The following is an 18,198-nucleotide window of genomic DNA, read 5'->3' as shown; positions in this document are numbered from 1 at the left end:
GTGGTTTGTAGTGCTGTCACACAATGTGGATACTGTAGTCTGGTCTCCTTGAGTAGAAAAGAGACAGGATGACGTTGTCATGCAGTTAAAATTTATGGAAACAAGTACATTTTAATTTGTGTCACTGTAAACATGCAAAAAAAACAAAACATTGAATTACTTGTTACTTTGGTACATCTCTTTACCTATTGCAATGAAACACAATAACCCTGCAACTGATCCTGCTCGTTTAAAGCTGTTAATGATTGATGGAGATTTAGCTGGACACTTAAACTTCCACGTATTAAGGCCTCCAGTTCAAGAAGTGTCTGGGTTTCTGATTTTTTTTTCCAATATTGCAATTATTTCATAAGATGGCAGGACACAGGACTGCACAACTGTTTAAAAGCACAGTTTGGTCATTTGAGGTACACAAATTGTATCCTATTTTGCCACGTTGCACATGTACAGGGTTCTACACTGCAGTAAGCGTCTATGGGTTTTAAAAATGGAACATTCTAGTCTACTTTTACTCTGCTTGATAAATTCTAACTGCCCCACAGACTGATTTCTTGCACCAGACTTTAGGATACTGAAAGGCAAGTTTGGTAATCAATTAAGTCTTATTCCAGATCACCTTTTATCTTTTCACTAAATAGTCTTCTACTTGTTGTTATATATTGAATGCTAGTTGGTGATGACTGACTGCTGACTGTTTCCTTTTTGGTTGATGAATGTACCATCATGAAAAAATTAGAAGAAAAAAACTAAACAAAAAATGTTATATATATAAAGTATATATATTCATAAGGTGTATAAAACTAAAAGACTTTGTCAAAAAAAATGATATTGGAAAATTTGACTGTGGTCACATTGCTACTTGTTGTGTGTGGAGGTTTTTGTGCAGCTGCTCCTCTGTCTTCAGTCACTGTGCTTTCACGAGCACAGAAGTAAACAGCAGAATCTTCTGCTGTCAGACTCTTGACCTGGAGGTACTGAGTGCTGCTGGACACATCTTCAGTCATGGGGAAACGGCTTTGAAAGGAGCTGCCATAGCTAGCAGAGTTTGAACCTGCGTTCATTCTCCCAATCCACTCCAGAGCTTTCCCTGGCCTCTGTCGTATCCAGCTTATATAGTAGCTTGTCATGCTATAACCAGATATGACACATGACATCTTCACTGTGTCTCCTGGTCTTTTCACCTCAGATGGCGACTGGTCCAGTTTGATCTCACTCCAAACTCCTGTAAGAAAATAAATAATGAACATTTTCTTATACACTGTAAAACAAAACAATTGAGCAGAATTGGTTTTCTCACCATGGATAGTGACTACAAATATTAAACTCCAGGCAACTGTATTTTCCATTCTGTCATACACACTGTAGATCAGCGTTCCTTGACTGGTGTTTCAAAAATGTATAATCCTGTCCGTGTGTTCTGCAAGATGTTGGTGTGTTTATAGGGAAGGAAGATTTTGCATAGCCCTCCCTCTGCAGGTTTAAAGACGTAACATGTCACACATGCATTTTCATAAATCGAGTATCTCCAAAAGAGCAAAGCAAAACGTAAAATATTAAAGTCCCAGCCAATCATTTCTGGATATACGTAAATATGTATGTATACGTATATACATATATACATAAAAAGATCATGATCACTATTCATCAAGCTTGTGATAATTACAAAATAAACAGACATTAACCAACTTTCTTAACATGAAAAGTAATTATAACAAATAAACTCAACAAAATGTTTTTGGTTCAGTGCCCTCTGATTGGTGTCACAGAGATGTATAAAACTGTCTCAGCGTTCTGAAACAAATAATATGAAACTCTCTGGTGGTGATATTATAAGAAGGAAAAGTTTGTACAGATCTCCCTCTACAGGTTTAAAAAGGGAATGTATGTAATACCGATATATAGAAAAGATGTAGAAAATGATTTACGGACACGGTGTGATGAATCAAATCTCTCTGCAGATTACAGAGATCACTATCCATCAAACTTGTGACATCTACAAAAATATTTTCAGTTCAATTCTTCAGTGTTTGACCTTATTTTCTTTCCCTGTAAAATCATTATAAGAAGTCCTTGCAAATAATTTGTGGACTAATGGAGAATGGGAAAAAAATAGGCAGTGCATTGCACAAATAAATGAATAATAACGTGTTGCTCACTCATATTTAGTGAAAATCAACTTTCTCTAAAATCTCTTATTCAGATATCAGCTGAAGTAGAAGTCAGATTAAAACCATATTAAAATTCTTAACTACTCTTCTATCCCGTCAGTAGACTTGTACTGACTTTATAAATTATAATATTTGGAACATGTTTGTGCGTGGTTCAGCCACAGGAGTCTCTGGGTGTTTGTGCAGGTCTGTTGGTTGTTTGTATCACTGTGGAGCCAACTATACGACTGTGCACGTACACAGTAATACACAGCTGTGTCGTCAGGCTCCAGATTCTGTCCTGTAAGTTTCACAGAACTAGTAGAAGTGAGTGTGTAGTAAAGGAACTTGTTCTTCAGAGCATCATTTTGATAAAAGCTGCCTCCACCCCAACAATGCATAATCCACTCCATTGGTTTTCCTTCACGCTGTCTGATCCAACCTGTTGCATAGCTGTTATCAGTCAGAGAATAACCAGAGACCTGACAGAGGATGGTCAAAGACTGTCCAGGCTGCACAACCACTGAGTCTGGCTGGATGAGATCAATACTGTACACACCTGTGGAAACAGAAATCAACATTATCTCCATCATTCATCTGACTATTCAGTGTTTCTAATGTATTTATTAGTGTGAATCCACTGAAAGCTCCTCACAGGATCCAGCTGCCAGCAGCTGTATCAGAACCACAGAGAACATGGTTGATGTTGAAGCTGAAGTGATGTGAGCTCTTCTGTCCTCTCACTGACACACACACACACTTCACTTCCTTATGAGGAACCTTCATTTGCATATTGTTAAATAATGAAGTTGCATCCCACATACATCTGTTTAAATACAGGTGAAATGTTTAGCCGTTTTTTCTCTAGTTGCCTGATGGAAGTAATAGATTTGATTGTTGATAGAGAAACTATTATTTGTTGTTATTATTACAAATTTTATATATATATTATTAATATAAATATTAATATTAATATTAATATTATTATGTGTTTTTCTTTAAGTAAGTTATATTCAAGTTGAAACATACATATTAATGTTGCAAAAAATGTATATCTAGTGGACAATATTTTATATTATATATATATTCATATAATATTATATATATAATATAAATAATATAATATTATCATCCTGGCAGTTTTGTGAGGAAAGGATCATTACAGCCAGATATTGTTTTTTTCGTGGTTATTAAAGCCCAGAGAAGACAAACACTATAGGATTTTGTACAGCTGTTTAACCAACTCAAGTCACTGTGGCTCTCGAGCACAGTAATAAACCGCAAAATCTTCAGTCTTCAGGTTGTTCATCTGCAGATACACCTGCTGTCTGCTGTTGTCTCTGGAGATGGTAAACCGGCCTTGGACTGACTGAGAGTAGTATTTGCTGGTAACATAGCAACCCACTCCAGTCCTTTTCCAGGAGCCTGTCTGACCCAGGCCATCCTGTAGCTGCTGAATGTGAATCCAGAGCCTGTACAGGTCAGTGTATGGGATTCTCCAGGCCTTTTAACCACTGGTTCAGATTCTGTCAGAGTCTGACCATCAACACCTGTCAAGTTAAAAAGGAATAGTCAGGTATTTTAAGCTAGAACCATTTAAAAAAGAACTTAAACTAAATACCAGAGCATCTCTTCACCTGCCCAGCAGAGAGTTAAAAGCAGCAGTCCTGTCCTATAGTCCATCATGTTAAACTGTGTGTCCACTGTTCTCTGTCATCCTCTCTGCAGTCAGATAAGTAGAGGTGGAAGACATCTGAGTTTTGCATTGACCCCTCCTCACAGGGAGGAGAGAATGAAACAGTAAACTATGAAAATGGAGAATGAATTTTTAGTGCACATTAGTCATAATCCTCCAAGAGTGACTCTTGCATGTTTTATTATTTAAGCATTTTGCATTTCATTATTCTTCAGTCAGAATCACCTTGTCAACACTGATATCTAACAGGGGGGTTTATTTTGACAGGATAGGATCCTTAAGTTTGTGACATATGAAACCCAGCTGTCTGAATCTGTTCTTTTCATTGGTTCACTGCAGTTCAAAGGTGGAATTACTCATTATGGTGCTGACTGCTTATTTCGCTCATGATATGTGTGGCATCATATAAGAACACCATATAGACATGTTAACAAGACACTTGATTTTCTTTGGATGGGGTGTTTAGTAAGTTGTATTCAGGTCAAAATTAAAAATGAAGAGAAGCTACATGATGCGTTTATCATTTAGGTATCAATGAAATGTTTCTTGTTTTTTTTTTCATATCAAAGTGTAGTTAGTTTTCAGTTGAAATTATGCAAGGACTTTCAATGTAAACATTGTATAAATATTCTCCGGGTTATCTATGTTGCTTTAAATTCTTCATTACTAAATATGTTCAAAGACTGTTTCTCATTAGTGGTCTGAGGGCTCCTCCTCTGGTGGCTTCATGTTACAAGTGTTCAGGCACTGAGGGGTTTTTGTTCAGGTCTACTGATGGTTTGTGTTATTGTGTGTGTCTGGCACAGTAATACACAGCAGTGTCTTCAGGCTGCACATTCTGTCCATTTAGAGTCACTCTGTTGCTGGAAGAGTCTAAATTGACACTGAACCTATTCTTTAGTGAATCTTTGATGCTTGTGTCACTACTGATCCACTCCAGTGCTTTCCCTGCAGGTTGTCTGATCCAAGCTGTGTAGTAGGTGCTAACAGAATAAGAGACCTGACAGGTGATGGTGAGACGTTGACCTGGCTGCACAGTCACAGAGGCTGGCTGTGTCAACTGTTCACACTTCTCACCTGTTAAAAAAGAAGAAAACGTTTTGTTATAAATGATCAAGTTCTACAGCAAGAGAAGAAATGTTGACTATGACAAATCCAGAGAGACTCACAGGATCCAGCTGCCAACAGCAGCAGCAGAGCTACAGAAAACATGGTTTATGGTGAAGCTGAAGAGACGTGAGCTTCTGATCCTCTTTAACCTCCACTGACAGTCTCATGTCTTTATAACTGTATCACATGGAAGATTACTGAATTTGCATAGAGACCTGCAGATGATGGTCACATGACGTCATGTGACCAACGTCAGTTTGGAGCTAAACACAGGAAACTGATTAATTAGAAAATTTCATTATGACTTTTTGACATGTTTTCATTGAACGATCCGACAGATTTGTTAATCTAAAATTTAAACTGAACTGAGTTTCATAATGATTTTATTTCTGTTATTCTGTTTAATTATTGTTAAAATAAATAATACCCTTCACATGAATATACATTAAATGGCTTGATTGGAAACTCTGTACATCCCCAGTCGATTCTTTCCAGAGTCTTTTTTAAAACTTGCCTCAGAATAAAAAGGATGATGTTGTCTAAACATGGTTAAAACTAACCTGGAATGAAAAAAAAGAGATATGAATATCTCCTTAAATTTACAGAGCAAAGGGAAAATTGGCATTAACTTCCCTCAAGGTTTTTAAAGTACGAAGAGCAATATATTGTATTTATATTATGTAACTAATTTTCGGTCAAAATATGTCATTTTTAATGTTCCCAAAATCTTTCCATATTTCTTTTATTGATCTGTGGAAAATGATTTTAGCAAATATTTCTTTACAAGAAGTAAAGTTTAGGACAACAGATTATTACATTTTCATTTACTGATGTATTTCAAAGGAAGTTAGTTAATGATGATCTTTCATCAGGGCCAGATTTTTATTTTATTTTATTGTTTTACTGACATAAATGGAAAGTGTGTTCATTAAAAAAAACACCAGCAACAAAGACAAAATAAACATGATTACTGTGAAACTCGGGGTCTATCAGTGAAGATGAGGACTGTGGCATTTTGTACAGCTGCTCAACCAACTCTAGTCACTGTGGCTGTCGAGCACAATAATAAACAGCAGAATCTTCAGTCTTCAGACTGTTCATCTGCAGATACAGCTGCTGTCTGCTGTTGTCTCTGGAGATGGTAAACCGGCCTTGGACTGACTGAGAGTAGTATTTGCTGCCACTATCGTGTGTGATAGTAGCAACCCACTCCAATCCTTTTCCAGGTGCCTGTCTGACCCAGCCCATCCAGTAGTTACTAAAGTCAAGACTAGAGGGTGTACAGGTCAGTGTGTGGGATTCTCCAGGCCTCTTAACCGCTGGTTCAGATTGTATCAGAGTCTGACCATCAACACCTGTCAAGAGAAAATATGCAGATACAGGAAATGATAAAGACATATTCATAATTTAATTTAACATGAAATGGATGTGAGAGAAACTCTTCACCTGCCCAGCAGAGAGTTAAAAGCAGCAGCCCTGTCCTATAGTCCATCATATTAAACTGTGTGTCCACTGTTCTCTGTCATCCTCTCTGCACTCAGATAAGTAGAGGTGGAAGACATCTGAGTTTTGCATTGACTCCTCCTCACAGGGAGGAGAGATGATTGGACTTGGTCATTTTTGACCATCGTTCTCTTCCAGTCAAACAAGTTGATTTTTTGAAAATGTTTTTTCTCCCTCTCTCTGAATTTGAATAGTTTTCAGAGGTTGAAATTTGTGTTGCATTATTGAAATTAAAAATTGTGTTTTAAAAAATCATCAAAAAGTAGAAGATAAAAGAAAAAAGAGCACTCGAGAAAAATCAACAAGGAAGATGCATTAAAGTAGAAATTTTGCTGCCTTTTGCAGACAACTCTGAAATAATGAATGTCTGAGTTTTACAAAAAAAATAGGAATTGTTTCTGCTCTGAACTGCAGTAAAATTTTTTGACATGAAAAACGTTGAAATTCAGCACAATGTCACGTGTGGTTGAAGTTTACAAAGTGAATTTTACACTTTACTCATCTTACACTGAGTAAAAGCATGTGATTGGATGAGACCAATATTGTACACACCAGTAGAAAGAGAAATCAACATTATCTCCATCAGTCATCTGACTATTTATTGATTCTAATGTGTTGATTAGTGTGAATCCACTGAAAGCTCCTTTATAATGTGTGAGATGTGCGACACAACAGATATAATCACAGCCTGTCAGTGTCTTCTCAGAGGCTCTGTCCAACTCCAGACTTTAGTACCAGCTCCTATTTTCATACATTTCACATTTATACAGATCAATGTAACAGAAAACATCAGAGGATTGATAACGCAAGAATGCAAGACAACTAAGACAACAAATGCGAAAAGAGAGTCAGGAAAGTCTGCACGAAATAAAGTGGGTCAATTGTGAGCAGCTGGTGAATAATCAGGATAATCAGGACAAGGTGTGTGTGTGTGTGTGTGTGTGTGTGTGTGTGTCTGTGTGTCTGTGTGTGTTGGTATGTTGGTCATACTTGAATAAACATATAAGTATAATCTACTACATTGTTTGTAACATCATTTAAATTCATTGTAAGTGTTCGGGATGAAAGATAGATTTTGGTCTCAGGTCATATTTAAAGATCTGCTGCCACAAACTCATTTCAGTGACATAATGTGTTTTATTGTTAACTGGCCATCATTCACTGGGGAATGTGTTTTCAGAGCCTGACATGCTTCAGTGCTTCTCATCCAGACATCAGCGTTGTTCAGTTTTTGTACAGCTTTGTATTCTCTGGTGTCACTGTGGCTCTCGAGCACAATAATAAACTGCAGAGTCTTCTTGTTTCAGACTCTTCACCTTTAAATACACTAAGTTTTGGGAAGAGTCTTTGGTGATGATAAACTGGCCTTGGAGGCTTTGGGCAAATATTGTGCCAGTTCCACTATCAATGCGTCCAATCCATTCCAGTCCTTTGACGGGCTTCTGACGAATCCAGTGCAGCCAAGCGAGCGAAACTCCTTCCACTTTACAGGACAGAGTGACTGATTCTCCAGGTCTGCTGACCACTGGCTCTGAGGAGGTGAGGGACTGGCCCCGAGCAGCTGAAAGAGACAAAGAGTTTAGATGACAGGAAACTAGCAGACATCCAAAGTTCCTTTCCTCCTCCTCTGGACACAGATTCACTCACCTGAAATGAGAGCCAAGAGGAGGACACTTTGTACAACTGTCATGGTGGTAGCTTGACTGAGTCTGCAGCTACAAAGGCTGATATGAAGGGTATATATACTGAGCACGTTGAATGGGTGGGGCTCTGCATCTGTGTGTGGATTTGCATTTTGTCAGTCTGATATATTAATTTGAGATACAGAGCTGAAAGGTAAAGAGACATAAAGACTAAAGTTGAGTCAGGAGAAGAGCAGTGCTGGACTCTGAGGGGTAGGGAGTTAAAAACAGACTGAGGCACCAGATGTGTAGTTGAAAAGAACATCTGTAAAGTCTCACCCACTTTCATTTAAAAACTGATTGGTCACTTAGTAAGGTGCTGAAACGGGAATACTGTGAAAGAAGAAGAAACAGTTTTTCCTCAGTGAATCCAAGAAGTGAATGTTGGTCTCGTTGTAGAATCACTGCTTCATTCAGCTTTAATCACAAAGTCTCACAAACACAAGAATGAACAGCAGCTCCTTCAGTCTTCCAGCTGTTTATCTTGAAATCTCTTTGAGACAGTGAGATGGTGAAGTGCAACTGATTTAATAGTTGAAGCTGCGGCCACTGCTGATCCAACAGTTAAGGTTATATTTAGTTCAGTGAAGGGTTTGAGTGTCAGTCAGTTCAGATCAATAAGCAAAGCAGATCAGTGTCACCTTATAGTGACAGCGGAGACAGAGACTTGACACTGACTGCCCTCTAGTGGTTTTTATAAAGGAAACATTATTTTTCACCCTCATGTTGTGAGCTACTTAGAATCCACATAACTATGACTGTAACTTAACTAAAAGTGTATGTAGTATTGGTGTCATTTGTGCCTTAATTCATTCTCATGTCAATCTTCTTCTCTATAATTTCATTAAAAGGAAAAGAATCAATCAAAGATCGACCAACATAATACAGTTCAGGACTGTAGGATTTTGTACAGCTGTTCATCCAACTCCAGTCACTGTGAGTCTCGAGCACAATAATAAACAGCAGAATCTTCAGTCTTCAGACTGTTCATCTGCAGATACAGCTGCTGTCTGCTGTTGTCTCTGGAGATGGTAAACCGGCCTTGGACTGACTGAGAGTAGGATTTGCCACTACCAGTATAATGCAAGGCAATCCACTCCAGTCCTTTTCCAGGAGCCTGTCTGATCCAGGCCATGTTGTAGCTACTGAATGTGAATCCAGAGCCTGTACAGGTCAGTCTGTGGGATTCTCCAGGCCTTTTAACCACTGGTTCAGATTCTGTCAGAGTCTGACCATCAACACCTGTCAAGACAAATGAGAAAATAGTCACTTGTTGTAAGTTAGCAGCATTTTAAAGACAGATTCAATTCAGGATCAGAGAATCTCTTCACCTGCCCAGCAGAGAGTTAACAGCAGCAGTCCTGTCCTATAGTCCATCATGTTAAACTGTGTGTCCACTGTTCTCTGTCATCCTCTCTGCAGTCAGATAAGTAGAGGTGGAAGACATCAGAGTTTTGCATTGACTCCTCCTCACAGGGAGGAGCAAAGTGGACCACAATTAATGTACTTGAGTTTATGGGAATGTTATGATTTTTTTCAAAGTACTTAAATGTATTTATTTTCCTGTTGTCAGTATTAACATTGTAGCCATATTTATTTTAATCATGCAAAAACATTAATTGTTGTTTTGACACATTAACAAACAAAATGTATTCAGATCATTTAAAAGAGAATTCCTTCCATCATAAAGACTCTGTTTCCCATTTGTCGATTTAAGCATATGAGCAACATATAAGAACATTTACTCCAATACACACATCCACAGTATTATACTCATCACCACCATAGATTATCATTCATGCTGCATTGTCATTTCACCGTGTTGTCTTCATTAACCAGTGTGTTGTACATTTCTTTGATGGCAAGTATTTCAGCCTTCCAATTACCTTATGGTCCTGCCAAATTAACTGTCGAATCAAATGTTTTTCAGCGTTTTTCTTTTTGCTAATATATTATTTACTGTAATTCTATGTTTGCTCTTATGAATATGACATTAAATTAGTAGAGACCATGTGGGATGGGATCACACCAGCCCATCAACATGTTGACATTCCAACACGAGTATTTAGAAGTCATTACAACATTATTACATGAGTATTTAGTCATTGATACATTATTACATGAGTACTAAGTAATCATTACAACATTATAGACTTACTCAAAACCTCCATCTTTTTTCTTAATTCACAGTCTTTGCACTACTCTGTGCATTTCATAATTTAAACTGCACTCCAATCTCCAAAGAAAAAAGACTGTGAGGAGAACAGTTAAACGCACATATGTTTATTGTTCAGCTACTCTCTTCACTGGGAAGGCATTTTAATGAAGCTCTGTTATGGAATAAGTAAGATGCCGATAAAATAATATGATTTCTACAGTCTATATTTAGAAATATTTTTTGTGGAAAACTCATCTTTAACCCACAATCAAACATTGGTGGATTGCACACTGTCCTATCTGTGTGGTGTCTTTTTTTTTGCACTCCTTCAAGAAAGTATGTTATCAATGTGACATGAGTGTAGTGAGGATCAGGTCTGCTGGATTTTGTACAGCTGCTCAACCAACTTGAGCCACTGTGAGTCTCAAGTGCATCACTTTTTCCAGTTTTTATTTATTGTTTTGTTTGTGTGTGTGTGTGTCTGTGTGTGTGTGTGTGTGTGTGTGTGTGTGTGTGTGTATGTGTGTGTGTGTACTTTTAATTATGTGAGACAATGTATATATATCAATATACCTAGAATATTTACATATAGTTCCAGTCTTCAACAGATTGTTGTGGTTCTGTCTTTTTTCATGAATATGTCATTATGGTTATTTTTGTAAAACTGACCCTGATGTTTTTATGTTTCCATGATTTTATTAGAAACAGAAACCACAACCGTCAAAATAAAAATCTGATTTTTTACTGTACCAGCTAAGAAATGATGAGGACTGTAGGATTTTGTACAGCTGCTCAACCAACTTCAGTGACTGTGAGTCTCGAGCACAATAATAAACAGCAGAATCTTCAGTCTTCAGACTGTTCATCTGCAGATACAGCTGCTGTCTGCTGTTGTCTCTGGAGATGGTAAACCGGCCTTGGACTGACTGAGAGTAGTATTTGCTGCTGCCACTACCGCTCTCAATCTGGCTAATCCACTCCAGTCCTTTTCCAGGTGCCTGTCTGACCCAGGCCATCCAGTAGCTGCTGAATGTGAATCCAGAGCCTGTACAGGTCAGTGTATGGGATTCTCCAGGCCCTTTAACCACTGGTTCAGATTCTGTCAGAGTCTGACCATCAACACCTGTCAAGACAAAAGAGAAATCAGTCATTTGTTATAATGTGACACCCTTTTTAAGACAGATTTAATTCAAGATCAGAGAAACTCCTCACCTGCCCAGCAGAGAGTTAACAGCAGAAGTCCTGTACTATACTCCATCATGTTAAACTGGGTGTCCACTGTTCTCTGTCATCCTCTCTGCAGTCAGATAAGTGGAAGAGGTGGAAGAGTTTTGCATTGACTCCTCCTCACAGCCAGGGAGGAGGGACATGGACTTGGTTTTAATTTTTGACTGCTGTTGAACGAAGAGGGTTATAATACATACCAAGTTTAGATTCCAGCCAAATTAATTTTATCTTTTATCTGAGTCTGTAGTGTCTGCAGAGGTTGAATAGTGTGTAGCATTTTTTTTTTATTTTGAATTAAATTTGCCTTTGAACACAAATTTTCAGGAATGTCTTGAAGAAATTTTTTCAAATTTGGTATAAAAATGTTCACTTTGACTCAACAATGAACTGATTAGAATAGGTTTTTTCAAAGGTCAAAGGTCAAGATCCCTGTGACCTCACAAAACACGTTTTTGGCCATAACTTTAGAATTCACTTGTTATTTATGACACAATAAAATAAAATGACAAAATGATGACAGTATCCAACAAAATCAGCTGCGACAAATACAATACACACAAACTGAACATTCCCAGCGGTGGTGGTAAATAGAGGAAGTGATTCTTGTATGACCCTGCTATCACTGTCTGTCACTGTGTCTCTTCGGGCGCAGTAATACACTGCTGTGTCCTCGGTCTTCAGACTGTTCATCTGTAGATAGACTTTACTGCTGGAGTCATCTCTGGAGATGGTGAATCTGCCCTGGACTGACTGGGAGTAATAGATTGGAGTACTAGCAGTGTGTACCAAAGCGATCCACTCCAGTCTTTTACCAGGAGCCTGTCTGATCCAGTTCCACACTGAGCTTCCAAAGTTAAACCCAGATGTTGAGCAGGTGAGTCTGTGGGATTCTCCAGGTCTTTTAGCTGCTGGTTCAGACTCTGTTATGGTCTGACCTTCAGCACCGATCCAAACAAACAGAACAACCACCAAGAGTGTGAGCTCTCTGTCAGCCATGTTGACAGTTGACTTAGTATGTTTTCAAATCCATGAATCCTCTTAAATATGATGTAAACTGGATCCCTGTGAGAATTTGTTTGAAGCTCCTCCTACGTCACATTCTGCTTTTACAGTCAAATTCAAGAGACACAGCACAAAATATAACAGCATTTTAACAGATACAACTGATGATTTAAGACATCTGTACCTTCATGACTAAAAAAAAAAATGCATTAATTTAACTTTGTAAATAGAGAATATACAATTTATTTATTTATTTTTTCATGTCTTAATTGACGGACCCTGAAGATGTTTTCTGTGGAAACTACTGTTAAATTTCTAAGATCATGAAAACTATTTCACACCTGATGTTAATTGTAATATTCATTTATTTCTTGTGTGTGTTTGTTTGTATATTTGATTTTGTTACTGAAAACACCAGTGAGGTGAAAGCAAGCAGCTGGTTGAAGGCCTGGATTTCTTCAAACTTTTCAAGATTTCAACATTCAAATTGTGTTTGAAGCCACAGACACACAGAGGAACTCGGAGCCTTGAGAGGAAATTAACAACTTAAACTGTGTGATGATACAGAAAACTGCTGGAAAATGTCGGCTGCTTATCTGTCACATAATGTCTATTAAATTGTTCTTTTTATCTAGTTGAAGAAGAGTAAATGGGACGATGCAACACCTTATTCTCCTGCAAACTTCTGCAAACTAAACTAAGTGAAAAGGCTTGTAAACATTAGTTTAGACAATTGTCAAATACCATTTAACCAGTTGCCTCTGTTGATCTTGAAAGAGTTGTAATATATGTCTAAATGTTCAAGTCCCATGAATTTAAAGATGTTAAAAAATTTTGCAGTCGACTCTGAATTTAAGGATGTCGGAGTTTAAAAGAACAAAGATGGAAAATATTTCTGCTCACAACTAAAAGATGATGAAACTTATTCTTTGACAAATAGTAAGTGAGCATGAAGCTGCGGAAATAACTGTTAGCCACTAGTGCAGTGACTGACTTGACTTGAAGATACTGAGATGCAAAGACAGTTTCTCACAGTGACCTGGTGTGAAATCATTAGTGGTCTGAGGGCTCCTCCTCTGGTGGCTTCATGTTACAAGTGTTCAGGCACTGAGGGGTTTTTGTTCAGGTCTACTGATGGTTTGTGTTACTGTGACTCTCTGGCACAGTAATACACAGCAGAGTCTTCAGGCTGCACATTCTGTCCATTTAGAGTCACTCTGTTGCTGGAAGAGTCTAAATTGACACTGAACCTGCTCTTTAGTGAATCTTTGATGCTTGAGTCCCTACTGATCCACTCCATTGCTTTCCCTACAGGCTGTCTGATCCAATGTGTGTAGTAGCTGCTAAGAGAATAAGAGACCTGACAGGTGATGGTGAGACGTTGACCTGGCTGCACAGTCACAGAGGCTGGCTGTGTCAACTGTTCACACTTCACACCTGTTAAAAAAGAAGAAAATGTTTTGTTATAAATGATCAAGTTCTACAGCAAGAGAAGAAATGTTGACCATGACAAATCCAGAGAGACTCACAGGATCCAGCTGCCAACAGCAGCAGCAGAGCTACAGAAAACATGGTTTATGGTGAAACTGAAGAGATGTGAGCTTCTGATCCCCTTTACTTCCACTGACAGTCTCATGTCTTTATAACTGCATCACATGGAAGATTACTGAATTTGCATAGAGACCTGCAGATGATGGTCACATGGATGACGTGAGTTTGGAGCAAAACACAGGAACCAGTGACAATTTAGAAAAATAAATTTTAACTTTTTGACGTGTTTTCATTGAACGATCTGTTTCTCTAAAATTTTAACTCAACTGAGTTTCATAATGACACCAATTCTGTTTTCTCTTTAATTGCTGTTAAAATCTAAAATTTTGAGATTCTAAAACCATGAAAATAAATGATATCTGATAGTATTTTCAAGACTATTTTCTTTTTGTGTGTTTGTTTATTGTTTTATTTTGTTACTGAAAAACCAGTGAACTGAAAGCAGCATAATCTGATATATTTGACTTTGCTGCAGCTGATTTAAAGCCTGGATTTTTACATTCTTCTGTACTCATATTGTGGATTTTTGAAACCACAGACAAACAGAGAAACCTGGAACCTTGTGAGGAAATGAAATACTTAGGAACTGAAACCTGTATGAAGATATGTAAAAGCTTATTGCTGTGGTGAATGGGAAAATGTCTGCTGACTTATCTGTCAAATCCAACTTGTCTTTTATATCACACTTAATGAGAGCAAACAAAACTGTAGAAAACCCGAGTTGTTTTATTGAAGTTCTGTTATGGAATAACCAAGGTTTGCCTGTTGAGGAAAGTGATTTCAACATTCTTATCAATGTTTAAAAATATTTTTCTATTGGAAAACACCTTTAAACCCAAATCAGGTATTAGTGGGTCTCACAGTATTCAGTCAAACTGCATTGTATCATTTTCTTGGGCTGAGCTGAACCAACTGAAGACATCATTCATTTGAGCTGATGGGGGTCTGATGAGGACTGTAGAATTTTGTACAGCTGCTGAACCAACGTCAGTCACTGTGAGTCTCGAGCACAATAATAAACAGCAGAATCTTCAGTCTTCAGACTGTTCATCTGCAGATACAGCTGCTGTCTGCTGTTGTCTCTGGAGATGGTAAACCGGCCTTGGACTGACGGAGAGTATAATTTGCTGCTGCCACTACCGCTCTCAATCCGGCTAATCCACTCCAGTCCTTTTCCAGGAGCCTGTCTAACCCAGTGCATGTAGTAGTCACTGAATGTGAATCCAGAGGCTGTACAGGTCAGTCTGTGGGATTCTCCAGGCCTTTTAACCACTGGTTCAGATTCTGTCAGAGTCTGACCATCAACACCTGTCAAGACAAAACAGCATCGGTCATTTGATATAACTTGAGAAACTTTTGAAGACAAATTCAACTCAATATCAGTCAAACTCTTCACCTGCCCAGCAGAGAGTTAAAAGCAGCAGTCCTGTCCTATAGTCCATCATGTTAAACTGTGTGTCCACTGTTCTCTGTCATCCTCTCTGTAGTCAGATAAGTAGAGGTGGAAGACATCTGAGTTTTGCATTGACTCCTCCTCACAGGGAGGAGAGAACTAGATTGGACTTGACGTTCAGTTTATTGTTTCATGAAATGTTTGTCAGTGATCTAAAGTTTGTCCAACATGTTTTAATTTCATTTGTGTAACATAAAATTAATTAAAACATATTTCATCATGACATCATCCTTCCCTGTGCTGGTCAGAAGATGAACTAAATAACTGACTGTAATCCTCTGATCCACTGTCATCTATGAATATTTTTTAAATTGTCATTTCACACAATGTTCATTATGAGCTAGATCTTATTAATGGGAAAATCCAGTAATTCCTTTTCTTTTCGCTAGACTGAGGTTGTTAATATATTTAAAGTGTTTGGAGGAAAAGTTACATCATCAATACATGTTCATCAGCATGGCAATATAAAATGTTACTGTAATTCAATGATTGTGTTTAATGTGATCAGATTTTTTCTCAGTCATTGAAATGAAACTAACTTCTGTCACATTGACGCTTCATGAAAAATCACATGTTGCGAGTTGAATTTGTGTTTTGGCAATTTATCTTTTTTGTTTTCTTTTTTCTTTTTTTTCTCTTCAGAAATGACTCTGAGCCACTAATGAAGGGAAGAGTCAGGGAAGTAAAGAGTCAGTGAACTGGTGTGAAATCATTAGTGGTCTGAGGGCTCCTCCTCTGGTGGCTTCATGTTACAAGTGTTCAGGCACTGAGGGGTTTTTGTTCAGGTCTACTGATGGTTTGTGTTATTGTGTGTCTGGCACAGTAATACACAGCAGTGTCTTCAGGCTGCACATTCTGTCCATTTAGAGTCACTGTTTTGCTGGAAGGGTCTAAGTTGACACTGAACCTGCTCTTTAGTGAATCTTTGATGCTTGTGTCCCTACTGATCCACTCTAGTCCTTTCCCTGCAGGCTGTCTGATCCAAGCTGTGTAGTAGTCACTAACAGAATAAGAGACCTGACAGGTGATGGTGAGACGTTGACCTGGCTGCACAGTCACAGAGGCTGGCTGTGTCAACTGTTCACACTTCACACCTGTTAAAAAAGAAAATGTTTCATGAAAAATGATTGTTATACAGCAAGAGAAGAAATGTTGACTATGACAAATCCAGAGAGACTCACAGGATCCAGCTGCCAACAGCAGCAGCAGAGCTACAGAAAACATGGTTTATGGTGAAACTGAAGAGATGTGAGCTTCTGATCCCCTTTACTTCCACTGACAGTCTCATGTCTTTATAACTGCATCACATGGAAGATTACTAAATTTGCATAGAGACCTGCAGATGATGGTCACATGGACATGGGTTAATGTGGAACATGGGTTACAAATTTGTGTTAGTGAAACATAATTAAAATGGAGATACAATGAATGTTCCCAGCAGTGGTGGTAAATAGAAGAAGAAGTTATTTTATGACTCTGCTATCACTGTCTGTCACTGTGTCTCTCTGGCGCAGTAATACACTGCTGTGTCCTCGGTCTTCAGACTGTTCATCTGTAGATAGACTTTACTGCTGGAGTCATCTCTGGAGATGGTGAATCTGCCCTGGACTGACCCGGAGTAACAGATTGGAGTACTAGCAGTGTGTACCAAAGCGATCCACTCCAGTCCTTTACCAGGAGCCTGTCTGATCCATTTCAGTTCAGCTGATTTACATAATGTTTCACTGATGTCGACTTTCATTAACTATTCAAATTTACAATATGTTAATTAAAAAATTCTAACATCATGAAAAATATGTAACATCTGAATGCAACTGTAATAATCATATTTTGTTGGTTGGTTTTTTAATTTTATTATGTTTCTGGAAACACCAGTTAAGTGAAAGCAAGAAAATCTAAATGAAGACTTGATTTGCTGCAGCTGCATGAAGGCCTGGATTTCTTTCAACTTCTCTAGGTTTCAGTATTCAAATTGTGTTTGAAGCCACAGACACAGAGAAACACTGAGCTTCGAGAGGAAATAAACTACTTAGGAACTGAAACCTGAGTGCTGATGTACAAAATACAAAATACTAATTGCTGTATTTAGGATTAAAGATAAAATGTCTGCTGACTTATCTGTAAGATAACGTACAGTATGAAATTGCTCTTATATATCATATTTAAGAAGAGTAAAACAAAACATGAGACAACATGGGCAGTTAAGTAATCAGAACGTTTGAACCTCAACAGTGAAAAAAAACTGTAAAAGTACTTGTAATTCTGCAGTAAGAGAATTAGAAAAACCATTTAGCTTCATAAATGCTGTTGACAAACAAACTTTCACTTTACTGCTCGTGAGGATGTCGTAGAGCAGAAGGAGGAAGAGATCCTACACCAGCGGTCCCCAAACTTTTTTCAGTGGGGGCCACATAAACTTTCCTTTCTGAGATGGGGGGCCGAGGTTAGTCTATAACAGGAAATGATATGGGCCAGGGTGACAACCAGTATTATTGTGGAGATTACAATGATAATTTGTTGTAGCTGCCCTTCGTTTGGCTTTGGCACCACCTGATGATTTGCAAAAAAAAGTAGTAAAAAGTCTTCACATGTGTTTATTTGAAGTACCACAGATACTCCATTTATTTTATAGAGAATAACAACACAAGCTGATGGTAATGCCGGGGGGG

General features: G+C 38.1%; 1 protein-coding gene and 4 gene segments (V, D, J or C); all 5 read right to left on the bottom strand.

The window, feature by feature from the left end:
* Window positions 1-12,522, bottom strand: part of LOC111229939 (immunoglobulin mu heavy chain-like) — a 56,246-nt gene extending 43,724 nt beyond the window's left edge. Inside the window, exons 1-2 of one of the 2 annotated variants that reach the window (XM_022756467.1) lie at window positions 8,104-8,159; window positions 7,726-8,017 (exon numbers count right to left, since the gene is read on the bottom strand). In XM_022756467.1, coding sequence (XP_022612188.1) covers window positions 7,726-8,017; window positions 8,104-8,146 — 335 coding nt within the window. In that variant the 5' untranslated portion in view covers window positions 8,147-8,159. Of the gene's footprint in view, window positions 1-7,725; window positions 8,018-8,103; window positions 8,160-12,164 lie in introns of those variants that run through there. The other variant, XM_022756466.1, reaches the window with a different exon arrangement.
* Window positions 1-18,198, bottom strand: part of LOC111229941 — a 151,097-nt gene that overhangs the window by 60,774 nt on the left and 72,125 nt on the right. Inside the window, 2 exon segments of the C gene segment in view lie at window positions 13,679-13,962; window positions 14,055-14,141. Of these exon segments, the coding sequence occupies window positions 13,679-13,962; window positions 14,055-14,097 (327 nt within the window).
* LOC111229942 lies at window positions 794-1,399 on the bottom strand. The segment is given in 2 exon segments: window positions 794-1,222; window positions 1,298-1,399. Coding segments are annotated over 2 exon segments (471 nt in total).
* LOC111229945 lies at window positions 14,941-15,521 on the bottom strand. The segment is given in 2 exon segments: window positions 14,941-15,384; window positions 15,473-15,521. Coding segments are annotated over 2 exon segments (366 nt in total).
* On the bottom strand, window positions 16,247-16,797 carry LOC111229943. The segment is given in 2 exon segments: window positions 16,247-16,623; window positions 16,711-16,797. Coding segments are annotated over 2 exon segments (378 nt in total).

This window comes from Seriola dumerili, unplaced genomic scaffold, assembly GCF_002260705.1.
Source record: "Seriola dumerili isolate Sdu_G_001 unplaced genomic scaffold, Sdu_1.0 BDQW01000248.1, whole genome shotgun sequence".
NCBI lineage: Eukaryota > Metazoa > Chordata > Actinopteri > Carangiformes > Carangidae > Seriola > Seriola dumerili.
This window is presented reverse-complemented; position numbering and strand designations above follow the sequence as displayed.